General features: G+C 25.6%; 2 protein-coding genes and 1 long non-coding RNA gene across 6 annotated transcripts in view; 1 reads left to right on the top strand and 2 right to left on the bottom strand.

The window, feature by feature from the left end:
* Positions 1 to 1,458: 1,458 nt before the first annotated feature.
* On the bottom strand, positions 1,459 to 11,937 carry LOC149059078 (uncharacterized). Of its 3 annotated transcripts, none has more exons than XR_016190378.1 (5): positions 11,726 to 11,937; positions 3,095 to 3,176; positions 2,246 to 2,329; positions 2,078 to 2,185; positions 1,459 to 1,746 (listed from the first exon to the last, which is right to left on the bottom strand). It is a non-coding gene; the product is annotated as an uncharacterized LOC149059078 (long non-coding RNA). The 3 variants fall into 3 exon arrangements; XR_016190379.1 differs by lacking the exon at positions 11,726 to 11,937 and adding an exon at positions 5,141 to 5,687; XR_016190377.1 differs by lacking the exon at positions 11,726 to 11,937 and adding an exon at positions 3,397 to 5,099.
* A 121-nt stretch (positions 11,938 to 12,058) lies between these two features.
* LOC107167282 (endoplasmic reticulum aminopeptidase 2-like) lies at positions 12,059 to 18,281 on the top strand. 2 transcript variants are annotated; one of them, XM_015516260.2, is made up of 17 exons: positions 12,059 to 12,198; positions 12,283 to 12,575; positions 12,667 to 12,855; positions 12,917 to 13,075; positions 13,164 to 13,270; positions 13,332 to 13,696; positions 13,807 to 13,924; positions 13,982 to 14,063; positions 14,813 to 14,891; positions 14,974 to 15,087; positions 15,176 to 15,398; positions 15,518 to 15,780; positions 15,858 to 16,051; positions 16,672 to 16,839; positions 16,910 to 17,056; positions 17,147 to 17,222; positions 17,295 to 18,281. In XM_015516260.2, exons 2-17 carry the CDS (start codon positions 12,295 to 12,297, stop codon positions 17,499 to 17,501), a joined length of 2,772 nt encoding a protein of 923 aa, XP_015371746.2. In that variant the 5' UTR covers positions 12,059 to 12,198; positions 12,283 to 12,294; the 3' UTR covers positions 17,502 to 18,281. The 2 variants fall into 2 exon arrangements, with proteins under 2 accessions (XP_015371746.2, XP_015371747.2); XM_015516261.2 differs by lacking the exon at positions 12,059 to 12,198 and having other exon boundaries at positions 12,229 to 12,575.
* LOC107167281 (fatty acid synthase-like) overlaps positions 17,224 to 18,353 on the bottom strand; it is a 28,215-nt gene continuing 27,085 nt past the window's right edge. Inside the window, exons 27-28 of the mRNA XM_015516259.2 lie at positions 17,865 to 18,014; positions 17,224 to 17,773 (exon numbers count right to left, since the gene is read on the bottom strand). Coding sequence (XP_015371745.2) covers positions 17,660 to 17,773; positions 17,865 to 18,014 — 264 coding nt within the window. The 3' untranslated portion in view covers positions 17,224 to 17,659. The remainder of the gene's footprint in view (positions 17,774 to 17,864; positions 18,015 to 18,353) is intronic.

The raw sequence follows: 18,353 nt of genomic DNA, 5'->3' as shown, positions 1-18,353 counted from the left end.
GAATAGCACTGTTGCATAAAATACTTTCAGTTTGAAGTTTCCTACACTTATCCCCAGTGTTACTGTTTGATTTTTAAATTTTCAGCTATAGTGTTATTTTAGTATTTTACCTACAATGGATATATTTAAATAAAATCAAAATAGGTAATTATAAATAACCTATGTTTTGAGAACACTCCTACATATGTTATGAAGTTATAAAGCACATTAAGAAAAATGTAATTACATGGCATTGCTGCAAAAAAAGTAACATACATGTTCGAGGAGTATTAACAGTTAACACTGATATAGAAAAATCAAAAAAATCAATAATAATTGGCCAATCTCATATTCTGACACAAAGGACAAACCAAAACTCAAAGCTACAAAATGTTATTGGCTAATGTTTTTTGTGATGTTTTATTACTAGTTAGAATAATGTGAGTCAACAATTTAAGTACATCTATATTACATTCTTTCAAGGAAAATATTGCATCATGTTGAGCTTCCCACCTAGTAGGGCACACTTTTTTTAGAACTTTTGTACGAATTTTAATAGAAATATCATGTCCAAATGCTAAAAGAGCCCATCTTGGCGCACTACTATCAAAAAAATTAAAAATTGCTTGAACTGTGTCAAAAAAATTCAATACTTTACTATGACATTTAGCTGCATCAGAAATTACTAAATTAAGATTGTGACTACAACAATGAATATATGAAGCTGATGGAACAAGTTCTTTTATTCTAGTTTGAACGCCAGAATGGACTCCGCTCATCACAGATGCCCCATCATAATCTTATCCACGTCATTTGTTAATATCCAAGTCAAGTTTTGATAGAATTTCTCATATCATCTGTGTATAATCAGCAGCTCAGTGGTGTTTTAACTCAAAAAAACCTACAAATGACTCCTTAACTCCTAGTTTCTTCTCTTCAAAATTTATGACAGTACCTATACCGAATAATAACACTCAGCTGATCCAGTTTAGTTATATCTAAAGTAGAATCCATTATAATGGAAAAACATTAGCATAACTTTATTTCATTACAAATAGTTTTGAGTAGATCAGAAGATAAAATTCCAATTAATTCATCAACTATTGTGTGACTCAGATACTTGATTTTGCTTTTCTCACAATTAATACATTTGCTCAATATGGGATCATAATTTGCAACTAATCTAATGGTTAGTAAAAATTTACCTTCGGAAAACTGATTTTTTGAGCTAAATTTACCTTCATTTTCTCGAAGAGCAGTATTTCCACTAGTTAAATGTAAAATTATCATTATAATTCTTTCCAGTATACTTCTCCAGAATGCAGCCTCTTCCGATAATTGATTTTCTAGTTGACTATCTAAAACTTTATTCTTTGCCCACATAGATCGAATTTTTACAGATTCAATATGTTGAATTGAACTTTCATGTTTAAATATTTTTTGAGAAAGATGTTGCCAGTTATCTATTCCAGTACTCCATTTAGAATTATAATTTATATATTGTCTGTCAGCAAAAAGCCAACATGATTCACAATAAACATAATTTAGGATAGGTGAATAGCAAAGCCATGTACAAGGAATATGATTACCAGATTTTGATGATAAATAATAATATTCTACTGAAAATTTTCTTTTGTCTTCATTGCGAGGAAATTCAATTTTTGGTCTACGTGGTCCATATTTTAATAGATCTTTTGATTACACTTGTTAATGTTATTCCAAGAAAATGTGCTTGATCAGTTGGATAATCATGAAGTAAGTTCAGACCTGAATAAAGTAAATTAAACCATTAAATTCAAAATAATACTGAAGGTACCCATCACTAATGATCTTTTTATTATTGTATTCAATACTAAAATGTTAATTGTAATGAATTGAACACCTTTGTTTGAAAAAAAGTAAGAACCAATACATAATAAAATGTAAATACTTCTTGATTCTTCTTGTGACTTAGTTTTAGTATGTTTGTTTATTATTTATTAATTTGACTTACTGAAATATCACAATCATAAATTTTATGATTTATAAAGCAGGATCACATCTACTTTATTAAATTATATTTAAACTACAATTAATAAAAATATAAACAATAAATTACCTTGGATTTCCATTGATTCATTTTTATTAATTTGGTTTGCTTGTTCATTTAACTCATTAACAATTTCTATATTTCCATGATTACTTTGAACTTTTTGCTCAACACTACCTAAATAAAATATATTAATTTATAAATTTAAAAAAAAAATAATCAAAAAAAGTACACTACTTTGAGTATTTTTTGATTGGCAAACATTTTCCTCATTAGTAATAATTATAATATCAGGTTGATCATGTACCTTTTGTTCTTCTTCTAAAAATAAAAAAATTACATTTATAAATTATAATTCCCTAAAATTTCAGTTAATTTTTAACTATATTTTGATTGAACTATATACCTAATTCCTATTTGTGATTTATTTAATACAAAAAAGTTTTCAAAGTTTTCCTTAATTTATAATGTATAATTTATTCTTAGTACAACAACTTCATATTATGTAGGTATCAATTTAAAACAAAAAACACTATAATTGTCTATTGTATTGACAAAAATTTGTTATTACATTTAATTTAATTTTATATATTTAAATAACCACAAGCATACTTAAAAGTGTTAAGTAAATTTGTTATATTATTTATTATATACTTGTTATTATATGAATGATATATCAGAAATAAATAAATTAAAAAAATAAAAAAACAAAAAATTGAAGATTGAAAGAACCTACATGAAAAATGTTAATATTTGGTGTGATTTAGTTTTACTAGTTTTAGTATGTTTATTTTATTTTTAACTAATTGGATGAACTGAAATATCATAATCATAATTTGTATGATCTAGGTACTTATAGTTTACCTAAGTTAACATTTAAATATTTAATATATTATATAAAACTACAATTAATAAATTTATTTATTGATTCATTTTTATTCATTTGGTTAACTTGTTCATTTAACTCATTAAAAATGTCTATATTTTCATGATTACTTTGAACTTTTTGCTCTACACCACCTAAATAAAATATATTATTTTATATAGGTTCTTAAATATTAATCAAAAAAATAGTAAATTACTTACAGTAATTTTTGATTGGCAAACACTTTCCTCATTAGTAATAACTACAATTATTCAGGGTTATCTTGTGCTTTCAGTTCTACTTCTAAAAATAAGAAAATTACATTGATAATAATTACCTAAAATTTCAATTAATTTACAACAATCAACTGATTGAGCTAGGTATAATACTATTAACTAATACTATCTACTATTTATGATCTTTATTTTATAATTAAAAAAAAACTAGCTCATTTATACCTACAAATTGAAAAATTTATAATTGTATAAAATATTGAGCATTGCATAATTACGGGCATTATTACCTGAATTTATGAATACAAAATTATTCATTAATCCTTTATATGTTTTTAATTCATTGTTTTGTATATTTTTTCTACGTCTTTTGGATGCTCCGCTTTCAAACTGTCTGTTATTAGACTTTTTTTTTAAAAAGTCAATAAAAGATAGTGTACATAAGTAATTTACGTTTTTAGTCAATAAATGAAAAAAAATAACATAATAGCGTACGTAAAAAATAAGTAATAATATTATAAAGTATAAAATAATTTGATCGAAATCCAATAACACTGATTGAGTATCCGTAATTCGTAAATTATATCATTCACTATATAAATAAATTTATAAAGTATAACAACGGTTAATGGTTATCTATAGTTCGTCCAGCTAGACAAGGCAGTAATGCATTGCCATCATCGTCTAGACGAAAAAATAAAATGATAGGATAGGTTAGGATTATAGATTATACAAAAACAGTATACGACGTATAGTGTATACTACTATACTAGTATACTATAAGTCTATAAGTAATGTGTTTAAAAATAGATCTGTACAACGGACAATAACAATGATAAATAGAATTATCTGAAATTGCAACAGTCCTATCTATAAATAAATAGTTGTCAGTAACTTCTTAAAATAAATTATTCATTTCATTATAATATATTATTAAATATTGATAGTTAATTTAAAAAATATAGGACTTTGATCTGAGGCCCCTAATATCATGACAAAATATTTATTTTGTCATGCCTAATATAACCTCAGTCTTGAGGCCCCGGTGCATTGCACCCCCTGCACCCCCGCTATATCTGTCACTGCTCATTACATGAGACGAATAATATTGTGTACTTGGAGAGCATTATCTAATAAAAAAATAAAGAAATAAAGAAACGCACTTTGCATTAAAATCCTCACCCTATAACTCATTAGTTAGGTATTATATTAAGATCAGTGTTTTCACAAAGAAAAATAATTTGAATATCAAAAATTGCAAATATTTTCAAAATATTACTTGCTTAATTAAATATAATGAATAATAAAATATAACTATAGATCATTTTTGAAAAGTTTGATGAATTTTTTTATAGTAAGACCTCTTTAATTATTAAGAGGACGCAACACTGACACTTGTTGTCTTCGTCTTACAAGTACATAAAATGGCAAATTTATCCTCAGCAGATCACATTTAGCTCCGTTAATTTAAAAACTAGAGTGAATCGACCTGTGTAGCGTCCTCTTAAGAATTAAGATTAACTGTTTAAAGTACCTAATATAATTGAATAGTTAAATTAGTATTTGATATAAATATACAACTAAACAAGTAAAAAAATATTAAAAACATTTCATCACTTTTAGACTACATAGAAATAAATGGTCGGAAACTATGCATTGTCGTTAAATATAATAGATGGCAGTTTCACTTATTTAATAATACAAACCACTATTATAATATAGCTATTGTTGACAAAAAATGTTTAAGTTTTTTACGACTTCAATAGGTACCTTACCTACAGAAATAACTATATGTCTTGTTTAAACGTATTAGTATTTCCATTAAGGCTATATACAACAAATAATTTGGCATGCCATTTTATTTCAATTTATTTCTTTTGTAGTATGTTTTATTGAAGTAATGAAAAAAATGTAACAAAAGTAAAATTACCGATTCATCTCTATTAGTTAAAAAATTTTTTTTTAATACTTATAGATACTTATACAGATTAAACTTGTTGTATTTTATTAATCGAATATCCACGTATTACTTACATTCAATTAGGTACTCGTTCGAATATTTTTTTAATAACTGAATTAAACGTGTGCTCCGGGAACTGTTTAATTATTTTTAAGTGATATGCCCTTATAAATTCTAATCTACACTTGATGTAAAAGTGAGTATAATGTTCCTACGTGACTCGAACAAAAATATGTTGTTATCGTGCTGCTATTCTCGTTATCATGTATTCTCATAAACGAACTCATCATAATGTATCGTATTTATGCAAGTATTTAATATGATATTAGCCATAAGTCGGTTGGAATTTTGAATTTTCGCTAATTTGTATCTGAAGATTGAAATGTATTATACCTAACTAATATATTATTATTTAATAACGTTTACCGTAGTGTACCTACCACCTACCTATATGGAAATATTATAAATGTATTAGTATTGCTTTATATTAGAAAATTTTCATTCATTTTTATAATTAATTTATAGTATTAAATGAAAATGAAAGACAAAAATCTATATTTAATATATTAGAATATATGATTATTATTACATAGGTAGGTACCTGACAAATGAAAAAATGGAAAATTGATACATGATAAATAAATGAAAATTAAATGGATAATAAATGATCTAAGAATTCTAAGATGTCTGATAATTCACAATAATAGTATTTTGAACGATTTTTTTAAGAATTATGGTTCAAATAATTTATTCAAAAAAATATAAATACTTATTGAAAAATTGTAAAAAATGAGCTACCTAGTTGTTTTAAATAAACGGTTTCACCATCAACATTTTTTTTATAAGCATTTAAAGTTCAAATTTTGACTAAATACGTAAAAATTACGGACATGTTTAAATCATCTTAGATAGAAATTCATAAAAGTTTTTCTTTGTAATTCTTAGATTTGAAAATTTAATACAAGGCTCCTAACATATTTTTACAATAGCAGTTGAAAAATAAAATAAATTCATAGTCACAATTCTTTTTTATAAGCATTCAAAGTTTGAATTTTGACAAATAAAAAGTCCACCGGAAATTCAAATTAAATTCTTATGAGCATTTTAAATTTAAATTTTTACAACATTGGATTTTCACTTTTAGCGATTTCCTTATTTTGGTGTAACTCTAAAACAAATGTCCGCAGATACTTGAAATTTTGACTGAATGTTTATATAGCCATTTTCAATATTTGATAAAATTTTCAAAATATTTAGATTTGTTTTGAGCTGTTTACTGACATTTTAATTTTTCAACTTTTTTTAGTTTTTTTTTCTATAAATATCGATAAAAAATTATTTGTTCGGTAGAAAAGCTTGAAAATTTAATACAAGGCTTCAAACAACTTGTAACAATAGCAGTTAAAAAATATTAAAAATACGTAGGCACGATCATTGTAATAGTTAATGTCAGTCCCTAAAATTGTGTGTAGTACGACACACTTTGTGTAGTACGAAAAACGCAGTGTGTAGTACAAAATTTAAAAGTGTGTTATAATAATAACCTTTATAATAATGTTCTATACAATTTTAATACAACAATACCTATTAATTCAGGATATCAAAAAGTTCTTCGGCCACAAAGAATCAAAAAAAAAAAACTATAATTTATATACTTAATATAGGTAATTTAAATTTATTTTTATTTATTTACTGATATTATGTATTATTATTTTCATGCATTTTGTACACTTAAAATGGTTTATATACAAAAAAAATTTTTTTTAAGAAAAATTCTATTTCACAAATATTTTTTTTAAAGAATCTTTAAATTTGTTTATTTGAATTTTGAGGTACTACTTTATTTAAATAAAATTATTTATTGTAAATACATATTATCATTAATTGATAGGTACTATGTATATTGTATAATTTAGATTTGACTGATTTGGGACTATGTGTCTATGTGTGTAGTACGAAAATTTGGATATTTTAGGGACTGGTTAATGTCTTATATTATTACCAGGGCTTGCTACTTTATGTGCTAAAAATCTTAAAAATATGCGCTTAAATATGCATTTATTTTTAATTAAAAACGACTTACTTACACAAATTTACCTCCAAAAAAAAACATAAATTTTACATACTACTAAAAATGTATATCTTATACATACTATATTATTTTAAAAAAAGGCCAAAACTGTTGAAGTGATGTCTTTAGATTTTTTTAACACTCAGCATTTTCTGTCTGTCATCAACATTTGGGTGGTAAAAATGATCAGATTCTCGATACTTTAGCATTATTTTTGATAGAAAAATGAATCTAAAGTTATTACTTTTGAGAGGTAAAATTCCCAGTAGTTTTTTAAAGCGTCAGAAAACACAAAAAAAGTGATAAAAATGGTAATTTTTTGAAAACCGATTTTTGAAAAATTCTCTATAAACTGTTAAGCAAACCCCCCCCCCCCGCCCCCCGTTGATAGTAAGTTGATACATGACAATTTAACAAAATGTTTATATTAATATTTTTCATATATGGTAGCATTTTTGAAATGTTTTAATTCTTTTACATTTTAGATTTTGAGCGGAGCGTTGAATGTATTGATTTCATAATATCATGCGAGTTTTTCATACAATATTTATTAAACAGCAGAGCTATATCCACTTACCTGATTTTTTTTAAAATCTTAGATATAAAAAGAAAATGGTTTTTGAATTTTTAACTACAAAATTATTTACAAATGATCACGATTTTGGTAAATTTTTTTCAATTTTATAAATGATATATAATGATGATGAATCATTTTAATTCAATTTTCAAGTTTTTTGACAGAGCAAATAATTATTTATTGACAATAGAAAAAAAATCGAAAATTTATTATGCCTGTAAGGCTGTAAATAGCTCAAGAGTGTTCCAAAAAATGTCGATCTTAAGTGTTTGGGAAATTATTTCATAACATAAATTTGAATAAATTTATTTAACTCTGTGCGCTACGTACAATCTAGATCAATTTATACATTTTTATTTGAAAAAGGCCCCTTTTAGGGCCGGTTAAAAAACTAAAACTCGGTGGGCCGATACCTTGTCTATCCGGAACTGTAATAGTATATCCCCTTTACCATTACATTTCTTATATGATGCTATTATATATTAATTTGTTATGATAAATTAAATGAGGTAAATGATATAATAATATTGTTTTAAAAGTTATCTTTTAAGTATGAATCGTACAATTTTCTTGTCATATATTGTAATTGTTGAGGTATATCCCAGTTTAAACTAATAAAATAAAAACAAATCTCAACTATAATAACGTAAACGAATTCTTGTATTTCTTATTTTAAAATCTTTTAAAGCCAAGTGTTTACGGGAATTTAATAAAATTATGGTTGTTTTTAAAAAAAAAAAGTCTCTGAGGGAAGGGGGATATATCCTCATATCTTCCCCCATAATTACGCCACTGGTTCAAAGTTATATTTTATATGTTTTTGTGAACATGAAATGGCAATACAAGTAGAATATATATAGAAATTTCTATTACATTTTCAAACTCAAATTTGATTTGAGTATCAATTATTAAATTATTATTGATTTTAGTACATACCTATATTGGCATATACTGTTATAACGTTTTACAATTTAATACTAGAGTCCTCTAAGTTGATTTTTTTAAATATATAAAAATATAAAAATAAGAATGCACAGATTATTTGAAGGCATTTAAAGTCTATAGATTTGGTTTATTTAGTTGTAAATTGTAATTCAATAATCTTCTTTTTTAAGAAGTTTAAAACTTTTTTACAATTATATTTTATATTATTATTTAGGTAGGTATTTTACATAAAAATTTTTCAAAATATTTAGATTAATTTTAAAATATTTATACCACAGACATATTTCTGTTCATCAATTCATACCATCCTCGTACTAGTCGTACTATTTGACATTGACTTCAGACTTGTAAGCATTATATTTTTATTAACCAATGTCGAACGTATAGGTATAATATTTGTAAGTATTTGTTAAAAGGTTATAATTTGGAAAATACTTTTTAAAAAAACAATTATTTACTTAATATGTTATACTTATACAATATTAAATAGACGATAATGTTAAAGTTATAAAAATCTTTGTATTAATGATTTTGAAACTTAAACTTGGAGGGAAAGGGAATTTTTCGTTTGAAATTATTATTACTATTGCCAAAATAACGAATAACGAGAAAAAAGTTAAGGTACAATATTTAACAAGAAAAAGATTCAAATTTTAAACAGTAAAAAAAACTATACAAATTCAACAATTTTTTTTCTTCGAAAATATGAAATTATTGAGAACATCGAACAAAAATAGAAAAATTGAAATATAACGGACAAAGAAATTAGTCAACGAAATCATAACATTATATCTAAATGAGTACAACTTCAATTTCGTCATGAGTGTTGAAGGAATCTAAATCAAAATTTAATCTGTGTAGTAAATAAATTATACATAATACATGTTTGGTAAAAAATGAATACATTATTATATAAAATAATTTTAGATCGCAGGATGTGTAACAAAAAAAATAGATATCTTTTGGACTTTCAGAAGTATAGAGGCGATATTTAGTCAGAACCATATTATTTCTGTTCACCAATTTAAACAACATCAAATAAATAGTTCGTTCAAACTTCAAATTATAACCAATTGTAAGTATAATCATAATTTTTAGAAAAAAAAAATGTCTTGATGTTGGATTTATAATATGTTTAGTGGTATAGTGAACAATGGTTCAGAGCCCTTAATGTAATCAAACAATTTTATTATTAGGCACAGCATTGTGAATTTGTGAATTCCTACTGTTTTACCTATAATTTTCAGGTAATATTATATTATGTTAAATAATTGGTAAATTTAATTTCATGTTTTATTCTATTTCTTACTTTCTTTGTTGTATTTACGATATAGTTTTATCAAAAATCATTATCTAAAAATTTTTCAATTAATTTCACTATCTGTGGATATAGATTAGATAGATATCAAGATTTAAACTTTAAATCTATAGATATATTTCATCAGAATTTTAAACCATTAAAAATGTGTTGCCAGTCATCAGTTATTGAATGGCTCGTTCAGTCGGCTGAATATATATAATAAAATATTTGGGTTTAGTATGGTGAAACGAGGAGACAAATATCCAACTGTCAGTCTGTATCAAGTTCACTTTTATTATTCAATTGTTTTTTTTAAGTTCACATTTTTAGTTTAAAACAATTATATTAAATTAAAATATTTTATAAATATAAAATACTAAATAATTAATGAAAAATAAATATACATATATTTTTTAAACAGAATAAAATGTGGAAGTAAATTATTTCTCAGAATCTAAAAACATGTAGATCAGTTTAAAAAAAAAACTTGTATAAAATTAAATAAATATAAAAAAAAGTACATGTGCTTATAATATGTATGTAATTCAATAAAAATGTAAAATAATTCAGCAATGTACAATAAATTGTTATCAAACTGTCCTTAAATTAATACCTACTTATAATTTATAAGTAATATTTGATATATTTGAAGAACCATATGAAATGCAACATAATAGATGTAATTATGATAAATAATTATTTAAAATTTATAATGTAAACACTTTTCAAATTTAAAATAAGATGAAAATAACAATGAAAAGTTAATAGAAAAAGTCAAATAAAATAAAAACAAAAATCTAAAGTAAATTTCAAAATTAAAAAAATCTTTTAATAATCTATAAAATCTGTTTATAAATTAAACAAAATATTTTCATACTTGTATCAATTGTGTTATAATAATATATAAATTAAAGTAATAATATATACATTACATTTTTTTTTTTTTTTGATTGATCTTAAAATTATAATTGTAAGATATGATAACTTTGGTTATGAGCCGGTTTATGTCTAAAATAGTGTAATTGACTATATTTTAAACATCCATCAAAGATTTTGAAATTAACAAAAATTTTAAAATTTACATTTGTATAGATTTATATAGAACTATATTTACTAACTTATAAGCTTATCTTACCTTGAATATATTGAATAATATTATTGAAATTTTTTTTACAGCAAACATGCAATATTTTTTACAATATTTGTTTTTTATGAAATGTAAACAATTAATTATCTTTTATGATTTATTTCATAAGACACGAATTTGGATACAATATATTTTCTAAAAACGGTGTCATCTTTTTATATTTTTGAATGAAAATTAAAAAAAAAAAATTAACATTTAAATAATTCTGACATGTTTTTGTGGTACAATTTAAAAAAATAGACCGTTTGTATACCGTAAATAGGTATACTATTATATGAATAAATAGTTCGAACATATCAAATATATTTTTTTAACTATAAAATAACAAATATTTAAAAAAAAATATATCTTAGACATTATGAAAGTAAAAAATGTAATGTAATGGAAAGAGATTAAAATGTTTTGATTGATATCGGTTATAATGGGCAATATTGTGTGATATCTTGAGATCCATTATAACCAATTTATAATGCATAAGCTTATAATATAAAATACATCTTGATCACATTTAATATAATTTTGTAGTAACTAATGAACACAATGCAAAATACATTAACATTATCACTTGTTTAATACTATAATTTGAATATTTAAATATAATTTAAAATTTTTAACTAACCTCGCGATAAAATGATATTCAACGTGCACAAATATATCAGTGTCGCGTACAAATATGATCTAAAACCCAAGTGTTTTAAAAATGTTTAATTTTAAAGGAAGATGAAAAGTAAACCACTGTTACTCCATAGAGATACTCGTGAACACAGTAAAATAGCAAGCAAGTCATTTTTAAAACCGGTCGTAATTTTTAGCTTAACAAAACCATTATGAAGTGTTTTGTTATTTAATAAAATAGGATATTCACGTAAGTGAAATAAACATCCTGTTTAAGTATACTGAGGGACTTGATAAGGATGTAGTATATTATTATTACCTACCTAAATTCACACGTCCAATAATAAATTTACCCTTTCTTTATTTGGACTGGTATTTAAATAAATACAGTGTGCTTATAGATTGACTTGACTGAGACTGTTAGCATAGTAAAAATCATTCAAATGTTGATCGACGACCAGCAACATTGACCATTAGGTTAGTTATAAATTGAATGCACTTCATGACTTAAACATTTTTACCGAAGTATATTTTTGAAGTGATTTTATGTTTGACTTGTAGCTGCAGGTTGCTATGGCTCGCTGGTTTTTGGCTGCGTGCCTTTTAGTTATATCCATCGCAGTACAGGGTTTGATTGTACCAAGAGGTTATCGTTTAGACTTACATCCGTATCCAGGTGACGGCGTATTCAAAGGTAAAGTCCGCATCGACATCATCAATACAGGGAATCAGTCGGTTGATTCTATTACACTAGACGTACACTCAACTCTCAATGTGGTCGATCGTGAGGTTAAAGTCACTCGTGTTGCGAATTTGGACTCGTCAGAAGAAGATGAAGTTTCGATGGAAGAAATGTATGTATAGCGTAATGCGTAAAAATGATTTTAAAAAATACAAATTATAGAAAAATACTTATGTAATAATGAATATTTAAATATTTTATAGTTCATTAACAGTCACAAAATTAGTGAAACGAAAGGACATTCATAAGTTTCAAATCACAACTAAACAGAGCATTAAGAAAGATGTTACATATCAAGTAGAAATTTTATTCGATGGGACTTTAGGAAGTGATTCGTCTAGTCCATTTTATCAATCAACGTATTCTAATTCAAAACATTCACAATTGAAGAAGTTAGTCTTTAATTTTCGAGAATTATAGCATAATTGTATTATTTTTTAAATATATTTTTAGGTGGTATGTAGCTATGAATTTATTGAAAGGAGGAGGAGCTCATTATGTATTTCCTTGTTTCGAAAAACCTAATTTGAAAACATGGATAGAGCTTTCAGTTGCTCATAAAGGAGACTTTCATGTTCTGACAACTATGCCGTTAGTTGATACAACAAATGTGTATGTAATATGTACATTATTTTTATATGCGTGGTTACAATAAACTGTTCAGAATTGAACTAAGTTTTTTTATTATACTTACCTACAGGACTTCTGAAGGCGTATGGGTTCGAGATCATTTTTCTAGGTCACCGCCAATGTCTGTTAATTCTTTAGCCATGTTCCAGTCTGATTTTAAGCATCCGCCAATGGGTGGTAAGTTGTATTACAAAAATAATCAATTTATAGAAATAATAACACAATAATTCATATGCAGAGAATAATGGAGCTAAAGTTGGTGTGTGGGGTAAAGAAGACATTTTAAGATCGTTGAATACGGCGCAAAAAATGCTTCCAGCAGTTCTAGTTAATCTAGAACTTTACTTGTCTAGACCATACCCTCTGCCAGAACTAAATTTAGTGGCACTTCCTGGTTATACTGATGATAAGCCTATCGATGCTTGGGGGTTACAAATGTTTAAAGAAGTAGACCTTTCTAAGAAACGTGATGATTTTTGGATTGCCCATCTTCTTGCAAAATACACATCATTACAATGGACCGATCATCTCACAACGCCACTGTTTCCGTCTTCATTAACCCTAGCATTGTCAAAATTTTTAGCCGATAAGGTGGCATGGCAGGTAAAACTATTATACCTAATGTAATATATACAAATATACACTTATATATCCATTGTATGTATGCACTTACGAGGATAGGATGATTAATAATATTGTGTTATTAATTTTAGTTAGAGAAGCCGGTGTTCAATTCATATGTTAGTGACATGTATGGAATGTATTTAGAATACGATAAACCTGGTTTTACAGAAATAAAATCTCAAATGGAAGCTCTAAATGCAACAAAAAGTAATGATTCTCAAATTTATCTAATTAGTACAAATAACCAATAATTTATGTTTTTAGTTCGTTTCGTATTGGGAATGCTCGAACACATATTTGGACCTCACTCATTCCGACAAACAATCCAATATTTTATGTCTAGCAAGTACGTTTATGCTTAAAATATAATATTATAATTAAAAATGTATTGAGTAATTTTGTCTTTAATGCTCATTCAACAATACTCAAATCCTCTTTTGTTTAAAATCACTTATAATCCTATTGAGATTTACGGTTTATAACTATGGGATGTACCTAACTCAATACTCAAACATCCGAACTTAATAAAATTTAAACATTTCAAAATATCTCACTTTGAAAAATGTCTAATACTTCATTCATTATAATTTCTAATTTTATTCTTCATAAATATTTTAACATCAAAAAAATTTACAAAAACGTAAAATTTTTAGTAATACATTTCATGTTATACCAAACTACTACCTACTTAGTTTGTAAAAAGTTTACATATACCAAACCTTCCAGATAATCCTTGCTGTAACTTGAAAATTGCATGTAATTATGTCAATTTTGTAAATCAACACTAAAGTGTCACTAATGGCTAGTTTTTTTAATTATACCAACTACGTGTGTTAAAATCAAATCATTGGCAAAATACTGTTATTGATCATCCTATGAATAAATGGTGTATATCTTAATTTTTATAGCTGATATATAATAATATTTAATTATTTATTTCGTTATATCCATAATTGTTTGATAACATTTTTATATCGAAGTTAAATATTGAAATTGTAATTGAAATTGTTTTTGTAAAACATATTATTATTAATTACCTATTATAGTATTAGATAATTTATTTTGAAGTTGTTAATGAAATACATTTTTTCAAAGAGAATATCATGCTTACTCTGAAACTGATTTTTGGAACAAATTGTCAGATGGAGCGTATCATGCTGGTGTATTGATCAGAGTATGTTATAATAATTTAAAATTTTTACATTAAATTGTGTACCTATTTCAAGTTGAATAATATTTACAATTTAATATTTTAGAATAGAAGTCCAGTTTCAATTGAACAAATTGTAAAGCCGTGGTTACAAGCTGATCGATTACCTGTGGTTACATTTAGGAGAAATTACATAAACACAACCGTTCAAGTTATGCAGGTAATGTTTTTTAGTTAATTTGTAATAATAACAAATATCGTATCGAAAGTCATTACAATTCAATATAATACACGTGTATGTCAACTAGGAACCATTTGTATTAAATGACGACGAGGATGACGTGTCATCCCCCGCTAAGAACACTAAAAATTATTTATGGTGGATTCCCAATATTGTTGTATCACAAAACAATTTGACCGTACCAGTTAGAAATATAAGTTGGTTGAAACCAATAGCAAGTCAAGAGGTAGAAATGAAACAGTATAACTTCACAAATAATCAATTCGTACTCTTAAATCCAGGAAGCTTAGGTAGGTCATTATTATGGTTTCGTAGTCTATGAATATATTGAACTATTTTACTGGTTTTGAAATTTATATGGTCAAGTTTTTCTTAAATGATAATCGGAATACTTATCATCTTATTCCAGGACCATTTATTGTTAACTATGACCTAAAGAATTGGGAACTAATAGCCCAACATTCGAAGCGTTTTCCAGTAAGCATTCGTCAACAGTTATTGCACGACTCCCTAACACTTGCTTTATCTGGTCGATTGTGTTATGTGTATGCATTCAACGTCAGCAAACTTATTGAGCAAGAGCCAGAGCCTGCTGTTTGGAAAACGTATTTCGGATTAGCCACGAGATTGCGCATTAAGTTCCAGGGAACGCCGGTGGCTCCTAAATATGATGTCCGTTTTCAACAACTAATTTATTATAGGTATATATCTTCATTTAAAATATGTAATGCAATATCGTTTTTCAACAGATATACTTGAAAAAAATGTTGAAATCTGTGAACGCTGCGCTAGAACAACCAGAAAGAGGAGAATCTAGTTGGAAGGCAAATTTTCGTGCAGAAAATAAGCGTTTACTGTGTGAAACAGGACATTCAACTTGTCTGACAGAAGCCCGTGATGTTCAATCGAGAACGAATACGTCAAATCCCGACGAGGATAAGTTGTACGTTGTAATTTTTCTACTAAATTTGACTTGAGTAATTTTTCATTGTAAATCACATACTAGAAGCTTCTTATTTTTTGTGAGGGGGGGGGGGGATAACCTATTATCACTTCATAGGTTTTGGATTTTTACAAGCACATTTCATCGTAGATACATTATATATATATACATTTATATTCACATGATATTAGACAGTGCAAATTGTATTAATTTTTATGGTGATTATTATAATAATAATAATATAGGAATTTAATCTAATATTATGTACCTACCTAGGTACTTATTATAAAAGTATAATCTTTTTCGATTAAAAGCCTAAGTATACAAACAAAAATAAATATAGTAATAATATTTTTGAATTTAAAGAACTTAAGAATTAAACAAAAAAAATACGAAAGTACTCGTATTAGAAAATTAATAATCTAACTTAACCAAATCGCTTGCACCTATATAAACCTATGATTTAGGATTCAATTAAAGTAACAAAAAGAAAAAACGGATTTTAGTAGTACATTAATCGTTAAAACTAGGTATGTGTGCATGGTTATGTAATCACTAATCATGTTTATGACTAATTAACTATACTTTTTTTTCTGTTACATTCTTATTAATAACTATAGATTCTTGGATAATTACCTATGTATACTTCTCGGATATGGAACACTGGACGAGTGGGAGTTTGGATTACATAGGATTATGTATTATCCAAAAAATAAGTCTCAAACAGAACGATTATTTATATTCAGATCATTAGCTAGCTGCCCTAAAAATGAAACGAAATTTGTCAGGTAACAAATGTTAAACTAAAAATATTGAAATCAAAAATATAAACTAAATAACTTAACCTATGTATAAAAGAATGTTGAATTTGACGTTGATGAGTGGAGATCATAAGTTTAGCGAGGAGGATATGTTAACAATGTTGACTGTTATGAGTTCCGTATCATTAGGACACGAAACAATGTTTAAATTCATGATGAAAAACTTCGAATATCTAAGCACTAAGTAATTAATATAATAATTAGAATACCTATATGCAAATAATGGTATTTTTTGAAAACCAATATACTATAATAATAATGTTGTGGATTTTAGGCTGGAGAAGACTGTATGGGAATATTTTGTTAAAACGTCATTTAACAATTTTAGAACAGAAGAAGGATTGAATAAGGTTTGTCGTGATTTTCAAAATATATTTTTGTAAATAAAGTATAATACTATATATTATGTGTTTGTTTTATAGGCTACTGAGTTTTATCAAAGAAATAAACGTCATTTTGTTTCTGTGGATGATATCATAAAAAATGCACTGGAGAAAGTTAAAATTCAAGTTGATTGGGTAAAGAAGCATCTCACACCCTTAGACGGGTGGCTCACAAACGCTTTGCAAGAACCATGGAGACCACACGAGTTCCAATTCAGAGATGTGCCATCATTTGTCATTGGATAAATTAATATATATATATATATGACACTAAAACTACATAATATTAGGATTTTAATTAAGTTAATATTTTCCAGTTTTAAGACATTTTAAAATTTGTATAGTAATAAATGATTTTCTAAATTAATTTTATAACACAATATGTTACTAAATATTTTATTAAACTACCACTTAAATGATGCATTTTCATTTATAATAGTAGCAGCTTCCAAACTATTGATAAATTCAATATACGATGACTTTTTAGAAATGTGTACTGTTAGTTTGCCACAATGATTCTGTAAAAAAAATTCATAAATACAATATAAAAATATGGTAAAATCAAATAAACTAAATGTATTATTTATATATAAATATTTGTAAACATACTTTTTCAAAATGAATACAGGAGTCCAAAATATCCGGAGTAAATGGTCTAGCAATGATTGTATTAGCTTCAAGTTGAGTGTTATTAGGAACGAAATCTCTTAATGCACTTAATTGATTCATAAGCACATCTATCGAACCATTTATTTTTTCCTGAAAAAATTTGATAAATTAGATTAAATAGATTCATAATTTGGCTTTTTCGAAAAACTATTTTTAACTCATACTGAATATATTATACATAATACATGCAATTGTTGCATTTGCAATTTAAGCATTTGTATGTCATCAGAAAACAATTTATTTTTAATGAAATTACAAAGTACGACTAAAATGTTTTTACATAATATTTATATCATTATAAGTTTTATATGATAACAAACATTTTTTCAAATAAATTAACTGTATAAATTGTTCTTATTTTATTTGTATGGTTGTGGATATATTTGACAGAACAAATTAGTAATTTTATTACTATTAAAAGGTACCTTG

Source organism: Diuraphis noxia, unplaced genomic scaffold, assembly GCF_037042655.1.
Source record: "Diuraphis noxia isolate RWA-SAM2 unplaced genomic scaffold, SU_Dnox_SAM2 contig0002, whole genome shotgun sequence".
Classification (NCBI taxonomy): domain Eukaryota; kingdom Metazoa; phylum Arthropoda; class Insecta; order Hemiptera; family Aphididae; genus Diuraphis; species Diuraphis noxia.
This window is presented reverse-complemented; position numbering and strand designations above follow the sequence as displayed.